At 34.3% G+C, this 25,009-nt stretch overlaps 1 protein-coding gene across 2 annotated transcripts in view; it reads right to left on the bottom strand.

The window, feature by feature from the left end:
- The window catches only part of LOC150110201 (neuroguidin), a 176,128-nt gene that overhangs the window by 50,966 nt on the left and 100,153 nt on the right, over positions 1-25,009 (bottom strand). For both annotated transcript variants that reach the window (XM_090392175.1, XM_090392167.1), the window contains exon 10: positions 16,424-16,510. In XM_090392175.1, the coding sequence (XP_090248301.1) occupies positions 16,424-16,510 (87 nt within the window). The remainder of the gene's footprint in view (positions 1-16,423; positions 16,511-25,009) is intronic.

The following is a 25,009-nucleotide window of genomic DNA, read 5'->3' as shown; positions in this document are numbered from 1 at the left end:
ACAGTGCCTTGTGTGTTTGCAAGTATTGTCTGTGCACAAGGAATATAACCTCAAATGCCACTACATGCAGCACCATGCTGCTAAATACTAAGAAGACGTTTAAAGTACATACTAAAATTGTACGTAATTTGGAGAGAAAGGTCAGTGCTCAAAAATCTATTTTTATTAAACCAACATCAATATAAAAAAGCCCACTCTTGGCATCGTTTATTGTAAGCACAGAGATAGCAAAAGCAAAAAAAACCATTATCTGATGGTGAATTTGTAAAACACTGTTCTGTGAAAATGGCATGCATTTAGGAAGATAAATTGCCTGTGAGTTTGAAAGCATTCCACTATCAAAACAAACTGTAACAAAAAGAGTCAAGGAAACAGGTTCTCATATATTAAATAAATTAAAAAGTGTTATTACAGATTCAGCTTACTTCTCATTGGCTCTGGATGAATCAACTGACATAACAGATACAGCTCAACTTCTAATTTTCAATCCAAAGACTTTGCTATTAATGAAGAGCTACTAGCATTAGAGTCATTGCATAACACAGCCAAAGGTCAAGACATTTATGATGCAGTTATGAAGGTTGTAAATGGTACTGGTGACATCAACAATCTCACAACTATTGTGACAGATGGCACCAAATCAATGCATGGTACTCAAACAGGCTTAGTTGGCTTACTAAGGAAGGCTGGAATCAATTGCAATGCATTATACACCAGGAGGCTCTGTGTGGTAAAATTCTGGACATAGAGGATGTTATGAAAACTAATGAAGTGTGTGAATTCAGGCAGATATCACACACTTCATTAAGTTAAGGGCAGGAATCGGGCCTGGACATACCGCAACTTTCTTTCTTTTCTAACAGAAATGGAGGCAGAATATGATGATTTAGTGTTGTACACCGAAGTTTGTTGACTAAGCAGAGGGAACTGTTCTAAACGGTTTTTTGCTTTGAGAAAGGAAATAAAAGTTATTAGAGGAACACGAGAACATAAACAAAGAACTAACCACAAAACTATGTGATCCTCATTTCAAACTCGCCTTTCTAACAGGCATCACACACACCCCATGAATGAACTCAACGTGAAGTTACAAGGACGTAACCAAACAATCTCAGATTTAGTTGGAACACCTAGATGGGTTCATAAGTCAACTGAAGATTTTTAAATTCACCCTAGTCAGAGGAAATTTGGTACATTTTCCTTCCTGAAGGGAGTTGATGGAGGAGAGCTATGACATTGACTTCAAATTTACTGTGTCACTGTTAGACCAACTTTTGGAGCAATTCACTAAACCATTTTCTGACTTCAGTGATATGCAGCCACAACTGACATTATTTAATAACCCAATGAAATGTGACATTTCAGAGCAGCATGACTCTATTCAATTGGAGTTGTGTGACCTTCAAAGTGACCCCTTTTCCCAGTCAAGGGTGGAGATAAGCATTGACTTTTGGAAACTAGTACCAAGGGAAAAATATCCTGCATTGAGTGATTTCAGCTTGAGAATTGCATCTATGTTTGGAAGCACATACATATGTGAATGCACTTTATCAACTATGATGGTGGTTAAATCGTCAAAAAGAAGCCGACTGACTGATGACCACCTTCAGGATTTGTTACGAATATCGTCATCATCATTGAAAATCGACTTTGATGAACTTGTTGCCGCACATGAATGCCCACAATGTTCTCATTAAATTGTGTTACATGTAAAAAAAACAGAAATATATAATTAAATTTAATAACTTATATTTAAATCAATCAAGTATTTTATATTGTTCTCCCAGTAGTAAAATGATTTAACAAATATAGTAATTCAATACATATAACTACTGCCTTGAAAAAAATGCAGAATTTATTTTTATTTAAGTTCTGTCTAAATGTGTACGGCCCGTGACTACCACTCATCATATATTGGCCCTCGTATAGAATGAAGTTGGCCATGCCTGAGTTAGATAATCCAGAAACCTTACTCTAGAGACAAAACACAATACTTTTTGAAACCACTTCAGGTTTCTAACAAGCAGTGTGATGGTTCTCATCACAGATAGTAAGAAAATTCATCTCTTATAGCCTGTGGATTGGAAAGCAGATATGATCAACCAGGCCAGATACATTTATATCAGTACATAATGTATCAAATCTTTTTCTAACTGCTTACCTCAATACATTGTAAATGTCAATGTTCTTCTAGACAACTCAGATCCTCTCCCACAGAATGTCTTGTCCTCAGCTTCTTGCTCTTTGCACTACAGTGATGCTATATGCAATTATTTTCAAAATTTCTACCCCTTTTCCATGGTCAGGTAATTTTTGCTGGAGCAAATGCCTTCATCTCCTATTCCACTCAAATCTCTGTCCACTATCCAAGCCTTTATAAAACTTATCATGACAAAAACTCTAGCATCTGTTTCTAGCTATGTTAAAAAGCTTGCAATAGCTACAGTTAAAAAACCAGACTTCAAAAGTTTCACAGAGAAAACTCATCTCCTGCATAAATGGTAGTAGAACTTCCTAGTCCCCTGCTAAGGAAACTAGGTTTGACTTCTTTCTTATTTCCTGTTTATTTTACATCTATATGACCCTACTAGCTACTTTAATATCACCTAAAGTGAACACTTGGCAACATTTTGCTCCTCCTCCTCTTCCTGTGTAGGTGATAGACAAATCACCTCCTACATGCCAAAAACAGTAACTTCATAAGATAGAAATTTTATAAATAGCTTAGATACTAGAATGTCTCCATCCTTATGGTATTTCATAAGTGGTATGGTTTTCAAAACTTGTGCTGTGGAACTAATCCCAATCTATATCATCTCTATATTCTTTCATATTTAGGGCATCTCCACAGCACGGAAGCAAGCCCATTTCTAAAATGGGATATAGTAAACTGACCTATAACTATAAACCCATTACTTTCACCTCAGTTCACTCTAAAATAATCACAGTAGTTAAAGGCCAATCTCCTTCTCAACCTGAAAGTCCGTTAATTAATTGACAATCACAATGCCATCCACCTCAAGAAAAAACATGACATGGAAACATTCTCCAAAAAATAAACTGCCACACTGCTTTCTGTCCTTTGGGTAGCCAGATTCCTCACTGCACCTTATCAGTTCCATGATACCACTTCTTCACTACCGATTTCATGTGGGGGGGGGATAGAACTAATAGGTCATGGGTTCATAGTCCCCCCTGCAACAATGGACATTTATGAATAGACTGCCCATTTTGAGACTACCATCCTCCTTCTTAGAGGCTTCAAGTGGCATGTACTAACATTCTATGATTGATCTCTGGAGCAGGGCATCTACATTATTCTATTAGCCCAACTACAGTGTTAAAGCATGATAGATTTACAACTTCTCATGGGTGGGATTCACATTATAAAAAAAAATCCAAAGTTTTAAACTGGTGATGAACCAAGTTTTGCAAATATTTGTCATCAGCTGACAAATATTTACAAAACATGCCAAATCAGTTAATAGCAGCAAAGTGAAACCAAATATTCGGTGCATCATTTTTACTTTGGCAGGTAAACACTGAATCAGTAGAAAGATTCAGTGTTTACCTGCCAAAGCACAACACAATCAGGAAAAGCTTTTCCTTCATGACCATATACTAAGGTTCACTGCATTTGGTATAGGTACTTTATTTGGTACTGTCTGTGTTTTTATTTTAGTTTATATTATGCAATCATAAAATTTCTTTATATTATGAAGTCATAAAATTTGTCTAAAAAAAAAGAATGTAGTTTTGATCACAAATAATAATAATAATAAGCAATATTTAAAACTTTGCAATTTATGTGAAGATTCAAAATTTGCAAATTTTAAACTATACAAACAACAAATATCTTGGGGTGGTTTAGGGGGGAAAATGCAAGTACAAGATGTGATGAATTTGGAAAACAAAATGCAAGAACAAGGAGTCAGAATCTAAAGAAAATCCACCAAAACATCTTTTTTGACATCATAAAAAAATCTAAAAAAAGGGATGGAGATGACACACACACACACACACAGTCTTTGTATTAGGCATAGTTGAAACGATTGCATTGAATAAAATAATATGCTGCAGTCAATTGTTAAAAATTAAGGATTTACCAGATTAACTGAGTAAACTTTTGCTCCACAGTACAATGAAAGAAAACATTTTATAGAAAAAAATAATTCCAGATATTTATGACTGATTAATTGTAACTATTAAAAACAAGATTGTGATATGTTAAATATATTTCTCCTACATTAGATAAATGGACCTACCAGCACAAAACTAAAGTTTCTTTAGCTTTATAGGGCACTGACCTGTTAGAAAATTTCAATTTAATAATCACATAGTTGTGAGCTGTCAACATTTGCCTGCGAGTCATACAAGTGAGATGATTAACATGTTCGCTGCCACGCTACTTCAGCATAGTCTGTTCCCATACACCGAGCAATTTCACTTCTTGAAGGTCAGTACGGTAATCTCGTTGCCGGCGATAAGCGTCATACGAGTATACTCGTAGTTGGCTTGTGCAGAGCATATACCATCTATGAGAATACACAGTTTTGATGCTAGCTCCACAAGCCAAGCATTTTCACTTCTTCAAGGTCAGTACAGTAATCTCGTTGCCGGCGGTAAGCGTCATACGAGCATACTCGTAGCTGGCTTGTGTGGCTGGTTTACCAACTATGAGTATACTCGTAGTTGGCAGCGAACGTGTTAAAGAAAAGTTTTTTTTGCTATGCAACAAATGTAGGATATACACATTTCATGCATTCAAATAATAGTAACATGCTGTATAGTCAGCACTAATGGACACTATTAGCATACAAATATCAATATCTGTATATTAAATATCTATGCAACTGACAATTTAAATACATTAAGCTAAAAATCAGTGGTCTTTTAATGAACCACTGCTAAATTTATTGTAACCTTTTGAGAATATTACGAAAACCACGAGTTCAAATGTTTGCTTTAAATTTGGAAGTGCTCTTGGATATTACAATAAGTGTATATCTAAAGATGTAGATAACATTTTTTTTTTTTTTTCAAAAGTAGTAGAATACAATCAGAAAATCATATCAGAAGATAGAAAAGGCCATCAGAAACCTAACTGTGAAAATACAGTAGATAATATTCAGAACATGCTCAAATATGGAGATACAAAAGTTTTACAGTGGCTACACTGCATAATTCGGAAGGCCTGGTCAAGAGGTTGAATTCTAATTAGAGTCGAGTTCTCAAAGTTCCCAAAAACAGGTATAAAGCTGAAAGTCAGAACTACAGAAATTTCCTACTAATTGTTCTACATAAAATTTTTACAACAAGCATGAGAAGAGGCTAAGAAAAATTTTGAAAAGCAGTTTATTCAACCTAGAAAAGAACAAGCTAGGTTCAGGCTAAACAGGTGTTGATGGAATCACATTTTCATTTTATGACAAATAATTGAGAATTTTAGGGAATATGACAAAGAATCTGTATTTAAGTTTTATGGATCTGGAAAAAGCATACAACAATATATCAAGAGAAGACCTTTTCAAAATGCTTCAATGATATAATATAAATGGAACATTATATAGAGCCATGCATAGTCTATATTTAAGTTGTAAGTTAGCAGTTAGAATTGAAGGAAGCATAGGAAGATGGTTTGATGTAAAGTCAAGTGCAAGACAAGTATGCAAGCTATCTCTGTTCTTATTCACCATATGGATCACAATATGAAAGAAAGTGACATTAAACCCACTTACTGAAGGCCTAAAGAGAGCCTTCAAAAAGTTCCATGTTTGTTCTCTGGAGCAGGGTTTCTGTTAAAAAATGAATGAAAAAATACAAAAAAAAAAACTGAAAATAATAATAAAAATAGAGAAAAAAAACCTATCCATGATACAAATGCGCTACTATAGGTTTTGATATCTCTAGTCCTAATATCAGGACTGGAGAAAATGATATATTGTTGTATGCTTTTTCCAGATCCATAAAACTTAAATACAGATTCTTTGTTATATTCCCTAAAATTCTCAATTATTTGTCGTAAAATGAAAATGTGATTCCAACAACAAACTTAGGTCCTTGCTTTCTGCAGATGCTGAACCTTTAAATAAATCCATTATAAGTCTGCAGGATTCAATAACAAAATTGAATAACTGCTATAACAAATTTAGTATGAAGATCAGCAATAAAAAGACCAAAACATAGAAAACTTCAACTCTATGCTCATGTAGAACTTATAGAACAAGTAAAATAATTGAACTTTTTGATATGATTTTTAGTGAAAATGGCAAATTAATTATGGAAATTGATAAGAGAATAAGCAAAGCCGGTATGGTTGGGAGCCAGTTGGATAAATTTATATGGATAAAGAGAGAAATTAGGCAAAACACTAAACTGCTAGTATATAACATAATGTCCAAATCCGTTAATTTATAGATCTGACAACTGGGTTAGAAATAAAGCAGTTGATCTGCAGATAAGAGTTCTGAGAAAAATTAGGAGAGTGAACAGATGCCATCATTGGCAGAATCATTAAAAATAAAGATATTAGGAAGGAACTTGATGCTGTTAGCATTAAATGGATGAGCAAAGGTTAGAAAAACAGAATATCACATTATTTTGATGCAGAGATAGTAGGAAAAGAGACTCAAAGTAAGACCAAGATACAGGTGGACTGATGTAGTCAGAAGTGCTGTAGAAGACAAAAAGATCTGACTATACTGGAGTGCTGATAAGTGATAGTTTCACTTGGAGGAAAATTGTTGATGGAGATTAATAATAATGTGGTTATGTTGTAAGGCGAGGTATTATGATGCATTTTTTAAATTATTTTTCATTCAATCATTTTATAAAATAAATTTTCATGAGCATTTTTTTTTTCTCAAAACATTTTTTTTTTTTTGTAAAATTTAATTCAGTTTACTTCAGCTGCATTGCAAACAGAACATTTGATATTTGTTTATTTCACTAAATTATGCTTCAGAGCATCCTCCTTTGATGATATGTATTATCTCAGCCATTCTTTAACTGAGGTGAGGAAAATCTCTACTTTATATGCTCCTAAATAAAAGTCCTACCTGCTTTATGACAGAAAAAAAAATCTTGTACTAAAGTTCATCTCCAGCCTTTCTCAGCATCAACACATCACTCATAGCTTTCTCAGCTTCCAAAAAATTTGGCATCTTTTCTGATTAAGACATTACCTCTTACCTGCACAGCTACTTTCAGCAGAATCTTCCTTACCTGGTGTTCTCCCAAGAACTATAATTTTCAGAAGTTTAAAAATACCAACAGATCTCTTTCTCTCACACACATACATACAATAATAAGAGGACACAGGTCCTGAAACTTTTCATGTGCGAGTCAGGTGGTGATAATTGGCTATGCTGATTGTGCCCACATCGTAATTTAGTTACATTCTAATCTCAAGGATTTTTGGAGCTTGTACTGGGTTGACTACATTTGTACTTTTACAGAAAAGATACTTCAATTAATACTCTATTAACTTAACTGAATGTCATCATGTAATTCAAGTAATAAATGATCTTGCATTTCTATGGAATGAATGCTAAATTCCATTAGCACTCTTCAAAAATATAAGTAGCCATTCCTAATCATAGCATTAGTATTCTTCAAAAATGCAAGTAGGCATTGCATTTTTGAAGAACGTCGATCACAATTTTCTGATCTTATTGATCCTAACAAGCTTTCACTCATAAACACTACTGTCTGCAAGAAACTGGATCATTTGGCATTTTATCTCCATGGGACACTATTCACACAGTTTAAAATAAAGTAAAAAATAACATGTTTTGACTGCTGCACAGTCCTAGAACAATAATTCTGCAAATTTTCACAAGTCTTGGATTTCCTAAAATAACTAGTTTGGAGGGTTAAGTAAAAGGGCAGATCATGATTCGCTATAAACTTTTGTCACTGGATGTTTAGAAATCCTGAAATATGATGGTACATTTCATTCAAATGGTAAAGTGATATTTACTTGAGATGGAGTCATAATAAGTTTATACACCGGTCATGCAACAGGTGAAATGAATTTTCAATGGAGATTAGCGTTAAATATCGTGTGGCCTGGTTAGCAATCAATCAATCAATCAGACCAACATGTTCAATGATCATCTCAGCAGGAAGAAAATCTTAATTTATTTGTAAAAATAGCTGCAAGAGACCTTTTGGAGAATGTTCCTTTATCAATGAGATTGAGTGTTTCTTTTATTATGATGGAATCCCACTGCTTTTTTCTTCTTGGTAGGTTTCTAATTACCTTAATCATTATTCCAACATTAGATTCCAATGAGGTCCCCATTAGAGTCCAATGAGGTCCCCATTCTTGGCCAGCAAGATCTCCTGATGTTTTTGTGAGAATATTAGAGTATGAGCAAAGTGCTAGTTTATGAGCAGAGAATTTATCATGATGCATGGAAATATATATCTAAATAGAAGAGACAGAAATTTTGAGCAACTAAAAGCTTTATTGATCATTATTTCTTAAAACATCAATATAATAGTTATATAACACAGATTAGAAAACTAACTCATGTTGATATAAATTTTTTGCTTAAAATCACTCAAGTGATGTTTTAATGGCATGGTAAAGATTAATTAGACACACATATTCACAAAAATAAAGAATAACAATATTTATTACTGCAAATATTTCAGCCAGAAATTAACAGATAATCATCAATGCATCAGTATAATTCAAGGTCACGCTAGAACAAAGAATGTTAATCCTATTTACAGAGCTGAATCAAATGCTGGAATGTGACTTAGGAAATAGTACCTAAAATTACATGGATTTCTATATAATATTGAGAGGAACTTAACCTCCCTTTCATGTGCCGATGTTAATAAACTCCAAAACCGAAAGTCTCCTCAGAGCCAAACTTTCCCCCAACTTATCTAGAGCTGAAATCAAGGCCCTAAAATCTTTGAGAAATCACAACCAGCTCACCATAAATAAAGTCCATAATTACTACAAAAAGTTGTAGTAATTATGGACACTACTGAGTACAACAGAAAAATTTCCCTTCTATTACATGATCAAACCACTTACCAGAAGATTATTCAAAACCCTACCAATAGCCAAATCAACAAACTTAATTGATTTTTTTGCCAGTTAAAAAAAAAAAAAAACCTGAAGATCCATTTTAGAACCCCACATTTTTATGATCCACCAAAAATCCATAAGGAAGTAGTTTACATCCTACTCAGACCAACAGTTGACTGCAGATGCCCGACCTATAGGCTATTCCTAGCTTATATTTTAACATGTTTGTGCCAGGCAGTATCCACATCTACATAAACCACTAACAGGAACTAGTTTTACCACATACACACACATGTTGCTTCCATGTTGGTGGTTGCATTTGCAAAGATTATATGGCATGTTAGTTGCAACTTTTTTGGTAGAATTTTATTGATAAAATTAGTATTTTTGAAATGATATTGAAATTTTCAAATGCATGTGCATCTTTGCTTTACATAGATTGTGTACTTTCTGAACCCAATTACTGCATTATAAACAATCATTACAACTATTTTCTGCAACTGAAAATTCGAAAGAGGATGTTAGGACAAATGTGTTTAGTCAGATACTATGTTTAGTGCTACAATAAATCTGTTTTACAATAAATTACAATAAATCCCTCCCACAGACACTATGCATGTAGCATAGTGTCTGTGGGAGGGAGGGGAGTGTTTTTCATTATGAAGTTCATTCCAGTTGCCTCTAACTGCACTAAACATAATACATAGACTGTAAATGTATCTGTACTGTATTTAGTGGTACAATAAAACTACTTATTTTCCTTGCTTCTACAGTGTTATTGAGGAGAGAATATTTTTCACACTACAGGAACATTTTTATTCCACTGTTGAGAAAGAACAGACATAGTAAAATTTCATCAAGTCTTGAATAAAAATGAATCCTATGTATTATAAGAAGTGGACTGCATCTGTTGATCACCAATAAAATACTAGAACATTTAAGATATCTATTATTGATAAGACAGGAGAGCCTCTGACAAAAAGTTATGTAATGAACTTAGGATTCAAGAAAGAATGGATAATTCTGATGATTACAAATTATTTGTGTATATTACTATGTAAGAAGTGTATAATGATCATCAGTGAATAAAAGAAAATTCTTAGAAAAAACAAAGTGAAATATAAACAAAACATAAAAATAAATACACATAACAAGCACAACAATTTGTACAAGATGATTTGCTGCTTCATCAACCCATGTATTCTTGCAATACCTAGATGAATCATCTGATCAATGTTATTAAGTTCATTGGATTAGCCGCTGCCTATATTTATTTAATGAGCTATCAAATGTATACAGCTGCTGTTTATTGTTAGTTATGAGATATGTTCCAAAAGTTTCTGGCCAGACATATGAAATTTGCACCAATTTTAAAATGCCATGCGTGACAGATAGCACCATCTATGGGGAGCTACATGTACCGGTTTCAACTCTCTACCTGCACCATTCAGTTGGAGGCACTCGTTTGACTAACACGTGGCACGCTAAGTGGCTGTAACGTTAAAAATTGAGTACCGTGATGTGATCAAGTTTTTCACCAAAGAAGGATTTTCTCCAAGTGCTATCAAACAGCAATTGGAGGGTGTTTATGGGGAAGCTTCTCCTTCATATTCCACTGTGAAGAAAGGATAAACAGTTTTGCCTAAGAAGAGAGAGCATTAAAGATGATCCTCTAATGGTCGGCCTGTGGAAGTGATGACTGAGGAAAATGTCTCTCTTTTTGAGGAGGAACTGCTCAATGACAGATGGCTGAAGCTCAAAGAAATCTCAGCAAGGTTAGAGCTTTCTATAACAACCGTCTTTCTCATCATTCACAAGAAAAAATGATTTCATATGAAAAAGGTCGTCAGTGCAAGGTGGATCCCCTGACTTCCCTCTTTCAGAAGGAACATCGTATGACCTGTTCCCACAAGTTTTTAGAGCTTTGCCAAAGGAATCAGAGAGAAGTGCAGGAATCCATTGTCACCAGGGACGAAACCATGGTCCCTTATTATGATCCTCTTTCCATAAATCCATGAAGAGGCACAAACCAGGTGAACCACCACTGAGAAAAGCAGAGGTTGCTCATTCCACCAAGAAGATCATGGCAACAATCTTTTGGGATTGCCGAAGAATTCTCTTGATTGACTTCAAGGAAAGGAATACCACTATGAACGTAGAATATTATGCTTCACTCCTGCACAAACTGCACGATGCCATAAAGGAGAAGAAATGAGGAATGCTGAGTCATGGTGTTTGCCTGTTTCACAACAATACTCTAGTCCATAAGGTTATTGTTGCAAAGGCTGCAGTGAAGGACTGTGGTTATAGGAGATTGAACATCCACCCTAGAGCCCAGATCTAGCATCCTGTGACTACTACCTCTTCTCGAAACTGAAGAAAGACCATCAAGGAAGAAAATTTGCAGATGACAATGAAGTGAAAGATGCAGTTTTAGGCCATTTTGCAGACAAAAACATTTGTCTGCAGACATTTTGCAGACATTTCAAGGACTTAGAAATGTTAATTCAAAGATGTGAAAAGTGGGTTAAAAGTACAGGGAGAGTATGTTGAAAACTACAGTTGTTGTTTTTTCTATCACCTCTAAAAGTTAGTCAGGTCGGAAACTTATGGAACCACCTTCGTATTAACATTTCACAAACAAATCTTTCACTCTCCTCATAAGTTTTTTTTTTTTTAATTATGCCATCATAGTTAAAATGGATGTGTAAACTTATAAAGCAAGAGATTCATAAGAAACAGATGATGTGGAAGGAATACTGTGTGCATAAGGATGATGTCTGTTATGAAAATTATAAGCAGCAGGCCAGAAGAGTCACAACTGTTGAGTTCACTGCCCTCTTCTGAAGAAATTCAGATGTATGAAGAGGAGATATTAGAGCTGTTGCAAAAACTGAATAAGAATTCAGCAATAGAAACTAATCAGATATCAGCACAGGTGCTAAATGAGTGTTCAGCTGAATTGGCTATTTCAATTTCCTATATAATTTGAGTCTCAGAACAGAGAAGATTCCACAGGAATGGAAAAAATGTATGGTAATCCCATTGCACTAGGGTGGTGCAAAGACCAGTGTATCCAACTATTGACCAATCAGTATCTTAGGAGTAGTCATGAAGAGTTTGGAAAAATTGGTTTATTCAGAAATGGGTTGACATTGAATCTCTACTTTGCAATGGACACCATTGGTTTACTAAGGGAAGATCATATTTTAACAACTTGCTCACATTCTATAAAAATGTTACCATTGAACCAGACAAAGGAAATGGAATACACCATGATACTTTTGTATTTTGCTAAGGCTTTTGATATCGGTCTTTGCACCACCCTAGTGCAATGGGATTACCATACATTTTTTCCATTCCTGTGGAATCTTCTCTGTTCTGAGACTTAAATTATATAGGAAATTGAAATAGCCAGTTCAGCTGAACACTCATTTAGCACCCATGCTGATATCTGATTAGTTTCTATTGCAGAATTTTTATTCAGTTTGTGCAACAGCTCTAATATCTCCTCTTCATACATCTGAATTTAGCATGGAAGATTGTTGCATAAATCAGAGAACATGGGTTTGGATTATAAAATATTAGCATGGTTAAGAGGATGGCTGACTGACAGATATCATAAAAGTAGTATATGGGGAATGTGAGTCTGCAAGATTTAAGATAATTAATGGTGTACCACAAGGATCAGTACTTGGTCCACTGTTATTCAATCTGTAAATTAATGATATTGCAAAGGATTTGACAAGTGCCATACAGCTATTTGCTGATGATGCAAAGATAGGTAGGGTAATCAGAAATGCTGCTGATATGCAGCATTTCTGATTTGAAGAATGATTTGCATAGGCTGGAATTGTGGGCATGGGAAAATGGATGTTAGTTCAATGTCAGTAAATGTAAAGTCATGCACTTTGGCATGATTAGATATCCAATGTCGTATTAAATTGGTGGGATTATGCCAGAAGAAACTGATCATGCTAAGGATCTTGAAGTATTATTAGATAGCAAGTTAAAGTTCAGGGGGCATGTAGCAAAGATTGCAAATACAACTCAAAAGATAATGCAATGCTGAAACAAACTTTAACATGTAAAGATAAGGATTTCATTTTGCTTCTTTACAAGGTCATGATAAGACCTCACTTGTACCTAGGTCTGGTCTCCTGGTTTCCATTGTGATTCTAATATCAGGATTGTGGAATACTGATTATGATGACAGACTGAGAATTTGTAGACTGCAGACACTAGCAAACAGGAGAAAGAGGGGTGATATGATTGAGACTTGAAAACTTCTGAAAGGATCATACACGATTTCAACTAGTGGAATTTTCATTTTATAGAAGTGGGGAAAGTACAAGAGGGGCATCCTTGGAAGATGAGAATGAATGTTGCTAAGAAGGGAGTGAGGGCTAGATTTTCTCTCATAGGATGGTGCGTGACTGGAATCGATTGTTATTGGATGTGGTGTGTGCAAGCAGTGTGAATGAATTCAAGAATAAGTATGATAGCTGGTGCATGTAGTATATACCCTCTCTCGATGAGTCTGACTCCCTGAAATTCTCTATTAATAATAATAACAATAAATGTACATCTACATGTCAACAGTTTATAGAATCATGTTATTCGTGTTCCATTCAGCAACATATAGAACACATATATAACAACACAATTGTTAATTATTAATAATTCCTTTGCCAGTAATGAAAGTATTTTTATTCACACCTGTTCTTTCTCTCCTTATATTTTCCATTCTTACATGGCTCAATTAATCATCATTCACATCTTTACACCTTTTAGTGATTTAAATATACCAACCAAAACATAGCATTCTCCTTAATTATTGTTTTCTAATATATAATAAGAGCCTGTCAGTCAGTATAGACAAATCTTTGGTCGGAAAGAGCTGGGTTCAATTCCCATCCATGACGTGAGGAACTTTATCTGGTGTCTTTCGACTAAAGGTGAGTCAGCCAGTCTCATACAGAGGTAGGGGTTTTTTTCACTCAGAAACTTGGGTTCTTCATCCTCCAGAATAGGCAAATCAGCCCCGTGAACACACACACACATGGATTTACAATCATGAATACATACAATACATGGAAGAGATAGGTTCCTCACCACATGTCGTTACACCCGTAGTCAACCTCCTTGATAGGAGATGACACAAAGGGAATATATAATAAAAACAAACACAATAGTTCCTCCACCTATGCAGATTTGATCACCTGATTCAATGAGTCAAATCACTTTCATTTGTGACTCAATGAATAAGCGATTTTCTGCTTCTTTTTTTTCAACTGAGGAAAACATCAAATTAAATTAAAATTATAAATGTCATCTAAACGAGGACAATATGTTTAGATGACATTTTTAATTATTGTTTAAATACTAATATTAGTAAAACTTACACTTTTTTTAGCAGTCCTTACACCGTGGTTGACAGGGGACCAAAACATAATCAAACTGTTTTGTAATCTCTACTCATAATGCCATAGAATATAAAACAAAAGACAACTGCAAACACTGCCAACATGTTGCATTTGTGCTTTTGTTTTGCTTTGTTGTTTAATTTGAATCTTTATAAATAGAGGAAATGTAAAATGAGGCCCTCCTCTGTTCCTATATAATAACTGGATTGGATCCAGCTTGCTATGAGTAAATATTTAATGAGGATAATGGAGTACTAAATGTTGCAGAAGGCACTGAATAGTGCACTGTAGCTTTTATGTAATGCAATACAAGTTTTGTTGTTGTTTTTTTTCTGGAGGGGGGGTGTCTTCTTTGAGGAATGTTGAATGTCCCACTGTGTTCCATTATCCCAATTTCATCAGCTAGCACTACAAACCACTCAATTCAAAATAGGACATCTTCATATCTTTCTATCTTCTGTTAATAAATGATCTGATCTAATGTCAGGGGCTTACTGCTCTGAGACAATAGCTACCAGCCTCCAAATAACATCCAGAAATCAACTAATTTAACACATCTTTACATATTACTCATGGACAATTCAGGCATACTTCATCATCTTTAGCATTATTTTTCTGAAGAACTGTCCTTTGCTCCTCATGAATTTTCCTCTCAGAATCATGAGGAATTTTTGAGCTTGCACGGTTTTTTTTGGAAAAAAAATATTCTTGTATATTTGTTGCCAATTATGTTTGCTATATTAACATCAATCTACCTTTTTTAAAAAAAAAAGTCACCCAGAAAATCATAAACAGATATCTCAACTAAGGCAAATCTCCAAGAAGAAAGACAAGTTCCGATAGCATATAAAAGCTGCCAACTCAGTCAACAGCCTGGCTAAAAGGGCAGTATCTACTCCCAACCAACAGACTATGGGTTTGAATTCCACAATGGACACAGATACAGATGTTTGATAATGTGTTTAGGTGATAGGTGATTTTAACTGTCCAGCAAGAGACAATCACCCCCACTTATTGGAGGCCAGAAATTCCATGTTTGGTCTCCAGAGCAGGATTTCTGGATTATCTAATACTTAGTCTCTCTCATTAAGCAGAGTTAAGGTAAGGTGGTACAGCCACTTGGAGAGAATGAGAAGGGATAGGTTAGCAAAACATGCTAACCTAGCATGTTTTGCTAACCTTTTTGAAATATGACAAATAACAGACTAATCTGGAGAAAAATTGGTGCTCAAAAAGTTAATAATAATATAAACTTAATCATGTAGGGGCTCACAGTATCTTACACATGCCTTAAGACTACACATCAGGAACTTGATGAATACACACACACTTCCTGAACAAAAATTATATTAAAGTGACTGATATAATAAGAAAGAACATATGAGGATATAAGAATATAAGTTACCTTCATAACTCTACTACCAGTATGTTCTTTCTCGTTATCAGAACTTTCTAGACCCCCCCCACCTCCTTGTATGTGTGTACACACACACACACACACACACACATTTCTTTTAACTAATGCCTCTAAACAATTCTAACATTAGATGTTGAAGCATCATTCTAGCATTTAACACTTTTGCCTTGGAAATGACAGATTGTATGACAAACTATATGCATAAACATAAATGCATGGAAATGACAGACTATATGCATATACATTTCATTACTTTTAAATTAACTATTTGTTCTCTAGTTTACAATGAGAATACGATATTACATGTATTGCTGAATGTCAGTGATCTCAAAGTAATGTCTTAACATAGTTTTTTCCCTTTCTGTGGTTAACATACTTCACTGGAATATGTTAACTAGATGTTTCAGTATTGTAATCTACTAATTATTCTTTCATAACTAATCCTTTGTTATCTTGATCAACTATTAAAAAGAATTTGTAGCATGTTAACAAACAGTAAAATAAATTTTCTTGCTGGGAAAAAAACATTACCTGAATATCAGCATCTAGAGCAGAAATATCTTCAAATCTGGCTAATCCACCTAAGTTTGAAATTGTATTAAACTGCCTTGCTCGATGCTAAGAAAAATAAAAAAATAATTGAAAATTAAAAAGACAATCTGACTGAATGTGAAAAAATTAACATTTACAACAATCAAGATTAAACTGCTTTGATAATTATATATATATTAGAAAAGAATACATATATGCTGTTTTGTGCTGAACCAATTAAAAACTCTCCCCTCCTGCCCATTCATAGTTAAATCTATGGCATTTTTAGTAGTGATATGGATCAGGCTAAGGGTCAGATAATCTGGAACTGTGCACTAGTGGCTTGAAAAAGTACCAAGCTGGTATACACTTTTTTCAAGGCCACTTGAGCCTTCAATTAGCATCCCACAGATACTATCCAACCATCTTGCAATTCAACTGAAATTCACCAATAATTTCAAATAAATGGCATTATATAATACACTATAGCCTAAATCAAATATGTAATTTTACTTATAACTAAACATTTTTATTTTTATCAAATGCAGAAGAAATTTAATCTCTCATTAAGCAAACCTAATGTAAGGTGGTACAGTCACTTACAGAGAACGAAAAGGGATAGGTATTTCATCTCCATCAAGAGACATTTTCAGGGACACAATATTAAAAATTGTAATAACACACACACACATGAAAAAATAAGCAAGTATAATGAATAAGATGTTTACTGTATGTATCTAAATGACTGAAAATAATGTGTGTTAGATCTTGAATGAGGAATTTTCATTAAAATTATTTCATTCAAGATTTAACAAGAATAAAATAACAACTAAGAGATACTTGTACTATAGTAAGGAAACAAATTGTAAAAAGGGAGCATAAATAAATAACTTTAAAAAAATGTATTCTATGTGAAATGTATATCCAGTGTAAACAAAAGTCCAAGGGTCACATGCTAACTCAGTTTAGCATAATGCCTGAGGCGAAGGCTTATGCGGAAGGTAAATTGAGCTCGCGTTCTCTGAAAAGAGCGCTCCTCAAGGAGAAGAGTTATGACGAAACAGCTTAAGGGCACAAGGGAAAATGGCATTTGAATATTTCTGCAGCGAAAAAGAGGGCGCAACGGAGATAGAATAATGAAGGATTCATGCGAGCTTCAAGCTCTCTCGAGTTTTGTTCCTGTTCTCACTTGGACCTGAGGTTGCTGACCAATAGAAGAAAGTGCTACGATGTCGGACGGCGAGCTCTTCCCCGTGAATGCTTGATGGGTACCGGACGGGCAGTACGCGAGATGTCGGCATCCACTGTTTCCGGCTGTCGATAGAAGTCTTACCGGAATGAGGCAGCAGAAAGTTATTTCCCAAAGGCGGGAACACTGACCATAGTGACCTGCAAAAGATCGAGACGAACGCTAGCATCGCTAAGTGCAGAGAAAGGCCTTATCGGATGAACAACATGACCTCCACGTGGACGCAACCTGATGGAAGTGGAGAGTCTTATCCAACAAAAGAAGACGGATCAAGCGGAGATGGTAATCAGACTTAGTGATGGTAACATACAGAACTTTATTACTTATTTTCCAATAGTATTAGAAGGAAAGGCGAATCAGTTTCTAGTGGAAAGGAAATTATGGACAAATATTTAGGGAAGACGCACTTTTTTACCTTAAAAATTCATCTTAAAAATGGGGTGTGCCTTATATAATGAAGGTAAAGATTGTTTCCTCTTTTCAAAGTCATACGCACTCCCGTTTATGTTCCAAGATCTTTGTAGGCAGTTAATGGTGCAATCAAATTGATACGTGACTTCTAGCGCGTCACTGGCTAAGAACGGGGAGTCCCTATTCAAGTTTCATAATATCTTATCCGAGTAATCAGTTACTGATGTTTATCAGTATTGAGTTGACGTGTTGAGATATTTTGTGTTCAGTTTGATATTTCCCCGTAGATTTTAGTGATGGAAAAAAACAAGCGACATTCATATACTTCAAGTAACAAATTGCAGGTTGTAAAATATGTGGAAGAACACGGGAATAGGGAAGCTGAAAGACATTCTGGACCTCTGCCTACAGAAAAAATGATTCTTGGCATGGTGAGAAGGAGATTTTGTACAATTTGTGTAATGAAAAGCGCGCGGAACGTGGAAAAATTGCAAAGTGGCCAGAACTAGAGACCGAAGTTTTGAAATGGGCGCAAGAAAATTGGCAAAATGGCATTGCCATTTCAACAAAAATGATTCATACACATGCAGTCAAAGTTTTTAAATCATACTTTAAAGTTTAGGTTTTTTCCAGAAAATTGTATTAAATTTCTTAGGTGTGTCTTATACACCGGAAAATACAGTAATATGCTTAGCAATTTGTTGGTGTTTTCATTGGACTGGTTGTCTGAAAGTTTATGCTCATGTGTGTGACCAAATTAATGTGAGGAGCTAGAATTGTAGATAGAATCTGATTTGAAATTTTGTATAGTGAATTATGTGTATTATTGATTAACTTAGAGGACAGAGCTGTTGATTATTTATTAGGATGCTCACTTGTATTCGCCAGTTTGATTTAGTGTTTAATTGATTAAATACTTGTGTGTATTTGAATCTAATTGTAAGTACTCTCAAATCCTAATAAACATGTTTTGTTATGTAAACCTGAGTTTTGTCTGAGCATGATTCCAACTTACAACTCATAAAATCTGAACCTCTGCAAAAGGGAATAAGAAAGGGAAATTTAGAACGTTAGAGTCACGACTACAAGCTAAGAATTCTACAAACGCTGTAGAACTTTAGTAAGATTAAATAGGCGTTAAGATTCTGGGAAGGTCTCTCTGAACAAGGATTCTTCTGTCCTAGGACTCTGACTGGCGCAGCTTTAAAAATCAAATTTGTCAGTTGAAAAGGAGATGGTGCCAGAAAGAAGGTCTAGAGAATTCAGTCATAGTTGGTGGCTAATTTTCACTTTCATAGGGAAATTACAAAAGGGTGATTCAGAGTTTAAGGTTAGAAAATTCTGGAAGGGATAAGATCACTGTATAGAGAAGGAAATTACATTAAGGAAACCATTAAGATTTTTTCAAAGCAACGTCCTAACAGTGTGAAGAACCAATAAATGTACACAAAAATATGAAATGGTAAGAATAAAATGCAAATAAAAAAGTCGATGAATTATAAAAGATTAAGAACACAAAAGCCTGTAGTACATGAAAAAGCAACGTGAATCACAGTATGTTGGCTGCATCAGTAAATTCATTATCAGATTTTACAGAAAGTGAAAACTAGTTATGAGCTTGCTAAAAATGCTATATGGCTTATGAGATGACTAGATATTAAGTAGAATTTAAATAGCTTGAGAGTAATCAATCTTATTTAATTACCATATGGGTGAGATTAGGTAGGGAGTTTTTATGTGTTTATCATGCATACGTTTATCGTTTTCATTTTCATTTTCTTGAAAATCAAGAAGTGACCTCAATTTCATTCTGTGTGTGTGTTTGACATGCCATGGAACAATATTTCAGTAGAGTTCAATTTTTGTTGATGTTCTTAGGTATTCTTTTGCTTGCATTTTCCCCCTTTTGTGGTTCGAATAATAGTCTGATATGGAATATTTAGTGTTGAGTTAAATGAAATTTTAAAGATTATTTAAATTAAGGGGATATTAATCCCACATTGTTTTAAAACCGAATAAGAAACTCAATTGGCTGAAGCCTATTGGCTCTTTATATTTAAGTATTTAAGAAATTTTAAAGAATGAATAACAAACTAAGTAGCCAGACTGACAATTCAAATTTGCAAACAACATTGCAAGATATTAATATGTTGGACAGCAATTATTATGATATTTTTTTCTTCTTCTTCTTCACGTAGCTTCCTCAGTGAGAGGGTGCAGCACCATGTCCTTCCAGTTCTCTCTGTTGGTGGCTTTCCTTTTTGTTTCTGCATAGCAATGTGATCCTGCCCATGATCTTATATCCTCAAGCCATGTCCTTCATTTTTTGCCTCATGATCCTTCTCCCCATAATTTTTAGGAAAAATTATGGGGGAAAATTTCTAAACCTGTTAGTATTCCCACCAATATCTCATCTTTCTCTGGATCATTTCCTGTAATAACGATCTCTGTGTTCTCATTCTCTGCAGGAAATCTGTATTTGTCACATGTTCTGTCCATGAGATTTTCAGAGCTCTCCTATAGCACCACATTTCAAAGGTCATTATCTGTTGTCTTATTCTCTTCTTGAATATCCAGGTCTCACTTCCATATGTGAAAACTGGCCACACTAATGTACTTATCATTCTTTTCTTTGTCTCGATACCCACAGAATTTCTGAGCAGATCTTTATTTTTCCAGAAGGTATCTTTAGCTGTGGCTCTTCTTATTTTTATTTCTTTATCTTGCTTTCCATCTGCAGTAAAGTAGGTGCCTAAATATTTGTATTCTGTTGTATGTTCAATTTTCATATTGCTTATGAATATATCTGGCTCGGATCTTTTCTTTTGAGATTTTCATAAATTTGGTCTTTTTTCCATTTATATCTAATCCAAACTCTTTACCTTCTTCAATTAGTAGCTGCAATAATTTGATTAATTTGTTTCTGTTTTCTGCTATTAGAATGGTATCATCAGCATATCTAAGATTGCTGTATTTTACATATTGATACTAATTCCTATTTTTTGTTTTTCAATCTTTTTCATCACTGCTCTCACTATAGATATTAAATAGAATTGGTGAAAGGATATAACCCTGTCTAACTCCTCTTTTTATTTTCACTACAGAAGCCTCAGAATTAAACAGCTGCATTTTCTGTTTGGTGTAAATCATTTTTATAATCTTAAGTACATGATCTTCTATGTCTAATTTATCTTAAATTGAACATTTTATTATGTTTTACCCAGTGAAAGGCTTTCTGAAAGTCTATGAAGCATATGTAAATGTTCTTATTTCTTTCAAGTGATCTTTCTATTAGCATTTTTAGTTCCAGGATAGCATTAATGGTTCCCATTCCTCTTCTGAAGCCTTTCTGTTGTTCACTCAATTCACCTATTAAAGCTCTTTCAATTTGTTTGTTAACAATGGTTAAAATAATTTTAGATGCATGGGATATTATGCTCACAGTTCTGTAATCTTCGCAATTTTGTGCATTATTTTTCTTTGGAATTGGTATGCAGATAGATATCATAAAAACTTCAGATAATTCTATTGTTTTATGTTTTAGTAAGTTTAATTATCTTTGTCCCCAGTATTACTGGGAACAATGACAATTTTGTAATTAGAATATTTGAAGTTGCATTTGATGGTTTTGTAGATGTTATGAATATATGGGAATTTTAATCACAAAAAATGGGTCTATATGAAAATTACAAAAGAAAGTGGAAAAGAAATAAACAATGATCTTAATTGTGAAATAAAAATATATAATAATACTAGATGTGGTAATTGTAAATGAAAATCTTAATGAAAATACTAAATTTAAGAGGTTAAGGAGAAAGCTAGAATGACGTGATATTTATAACTTAAATGGTTATTTCATTACAGAAAACACACAGAGAGAGAGAGAGAGTGAGGTCAATAAAACGTGGCGAAAGGCAAAAAACTGCTAGGATAAGGAAAGATGAACACCTTCATTTGTTTGGAATGCTATACAAAATATAGGAACCCTAGAATAACAAAGTTCTTATGTTGTAACAACTCATGATTAAGTTTAATGGAATCAATACAACACAGGTTTAAATAGTTTCTATATTTCACCTTCATCACAGAGACATCTTTAGGGATACCATCATCATCAATTTCCTGATATATACCCCCAAGGAGTGTTCAGGTTATTACAACAGCATAACATGATTAAGTTTACATTATTGTTAATCTTCTGTCCATAATTTTCCTCCAAATTAGTCTATTACTTGTAAGCATTCCTATATTGTCATATCTAACATTTCATTCTTCTAAGGCAATTCTAACTGAATCAATCCACCTAGACCATGGTCTTCTTCTGGATCTCTTTCCTATCATCTTGGCAACAAAAAACGTTTTGTTGCCAAGATTTTGCTAACCTTACCTCACCCATTGTATTTAAGTGGTCATACCCCTTAGATTAGCTCTGCTGATACATTCTTCAATGTTAATAATGTCAAGTTTCTTTCTAATATCTTCATTTTTAATATGATTCTGGCATTGATGCCATCAGTGCACTCTCCTAATTTTTATCAGAACCCTCATATCTGTGGTCTCTAGTCTTTGATCAAGTGCTTTATTTCTAACCCAACTCTCAGATCCATAACTCTTTAAACTGGTTTGAACACTGTCTTGTATATGCTACTTTGGTGTTTTGGCTAATTTCTCTCTTATTCCATATACATTTATTCAGATGGCTACTCATCATGCCAGCTTTGCTTATGCTGTTGTCTATTCCAAGATTTAACCTGCCATCACTAAAAGCTGTGCCTAAATAACTGAAATATTTTACCTGTTCTATAGGATCACCATTCAGAATACAGCTGAAGTTTTCTATGTTCCTGCCTATTTTCATAGTTTTGGTCTTTTTATCGCTGATTTTCATGCCAAATTTGTAACAGCTGTTATTCAGTTTAGTTAGAGAATTCTAGATGTGTTTAGGAGTACAACATTATCTTCATAAAGCAAAGAAAGTTTGACATCCCCCACCCCATTTCTAATATCAGGCCTGATGCCACTATCTTTCATAATGTGATCCATATAACAATGGAAATATGTGCATCCTTGTTTTACGCTTGATTTTAAATTAAACCATCTTTCTGTATTTCCTTCAATTCTAACTGCTGACTGACAACTTAAATATAGACTATGTATTGCTCTGCATAATGTTCCATTCACCCCATATAATGGTAGTGTTTTGAAAAACTTTTCTCCGCACCCTTGTTGTATGCCTTTTCCAGATCTACAAAACATAAGTACAGATCCATGTCATAATCCCACTATTTGTCTTAAAATGAAAATCTGATCTTGACAACCTCTATTTCGCCTGAACCCAGCTTGTTCTTCAAGTTTCTCTTTCACAACCTTTCTTAACCTCTTTTCAAGTATGCTTACATAAATCTTACCTGGAATAATCAGTAGAGAAATTCCTCTGTAATTCTCAAAATTCAGTTTCATTCCCCCTTTGTATTTAATAGATGGGTAATACGAGAGCTCAACTCCAATCATTGGGAATTCGACCTTCTGTCCAGGCTTTCTGAATTATGCAGTGTAACCACTGCAAAACTTCCATACTAAAGCATTTCTGGTCGAATATCATCTACTCCAGCTGCCTTTCCACACTTCAACTTTTTGACAGCTTTTTCTACCTCAAGTATTGATATGTACTTCTCATTGCATTCCTCTTGAAAATTTTCTAATATGGTTCTGTCACTGCTTGATTCATTTAACAGTCTTTCAAAGTAATTACTCCAGACATCTAGGATATTCTTATCTTCAGTTTTCATGTCACCTTTATCATCTTTGATTCCTTTTACAGCACTCTTTCCTCCATTGCTAAGCTTCTTCAATAGCCTCCAGAACATTATGCTACCTTCCTCATATTTATTTTCCATACTCTTACCAAAGTCTTCCCATGACTTTTGTTTAGCTACTTTTACACATAGCTAGCTAGCTAACATTTTTCTCTGTATTCTTTTAGGGCATCTGCTGACTTATTTGCCAGAAACTTTTGGTATGCTTTCTTCTTTTTCTGGAATGCTAACTTCTTGTGTCCACAATGGTGTTCTTATTTTTCTATCCTTGCATACAACTTCACCACATACCTCCCTAGCTGAATCAATCAATGTCTTATTCAGAGTTTGCTACTGAGACTCCAATGTTTGATTCTTGTTTTCAAACTGCTGCAATTTTTCTTCAATAATGTTTGCATAGGTGAGTCTATAATTTACCTGTAAGAGCTACTCAACTTTAATTATTTTTATAATTTTCTTACATACTGTTCTTTTCAATGTGATATCCATTTTTATCCTGCTTAGTACTAAGTAATGGTCATTTCCAATTTCAAATCCTCTGTACAATCTTCTATCCTGAACCACCTTTATATCATTATCAATGATGATGTAGTCAATGAGGCTTTTCTTATTTCTTGTGTTTTCTCTCCATGTGAACTTGTGCACATCTTTACGAGGGTTGTTTGAAAAGTTTGGTAAAAAATAAGTTAAACACGTTTTTTTTGGAAAAAATCACCTTTATTTCTCAACATAGTCTCTATCGAGGTCTAACATTTGGTCCAGCAAGTTTCCAATTTTTTCATCCTATCTAAAAAGTAGGATTTGTCAAATTGTGCAAAATAGTCATTGACAGCCTTGATGACATCCTCGTTCAAAGAAAATTTTTTCCCACCGAGCCAAATTTTTAAGTTTGGGAACAAGAAGAAGTCACACAGCACCACATCTGGTGAATACGGTGGATGTGGAACCAATTCGAACCTCAATTCGTGCAATTTTACCATTGCAACGATGTGTGGGACGGTGCATTGTCTTGATGCAAGAGTACTTTTTTTATGTGCCAATCTTGGCCGTTTTTTTCTTCAGTTCTCTTTTAAAAGGTCCAACAATGACATATAATAGACTCCTGTTATT

Source organism: Typopeltis vanoorti, chromosome 1, assembly GCF_054136105.1.
Source record: "Typopeltis vanoorti isolate ZY-2024b chromosome 1, IOZ_Tvanoo_1.0, whole genome shotgun sequence".
In the NCBI taxonomy this organism is placed as follows: domain Eukaryota; kingdom Metazoa; phylum Arthropoda; class Arachnida; order Uropygi; family Thelyphonidae; genus Typopeltis; species Typopeltis vanoorti.
Note: the sequence above shows the minus strand (reverse complement) of the source record. Positions and strands in the feature narration are given on the sequence as shown.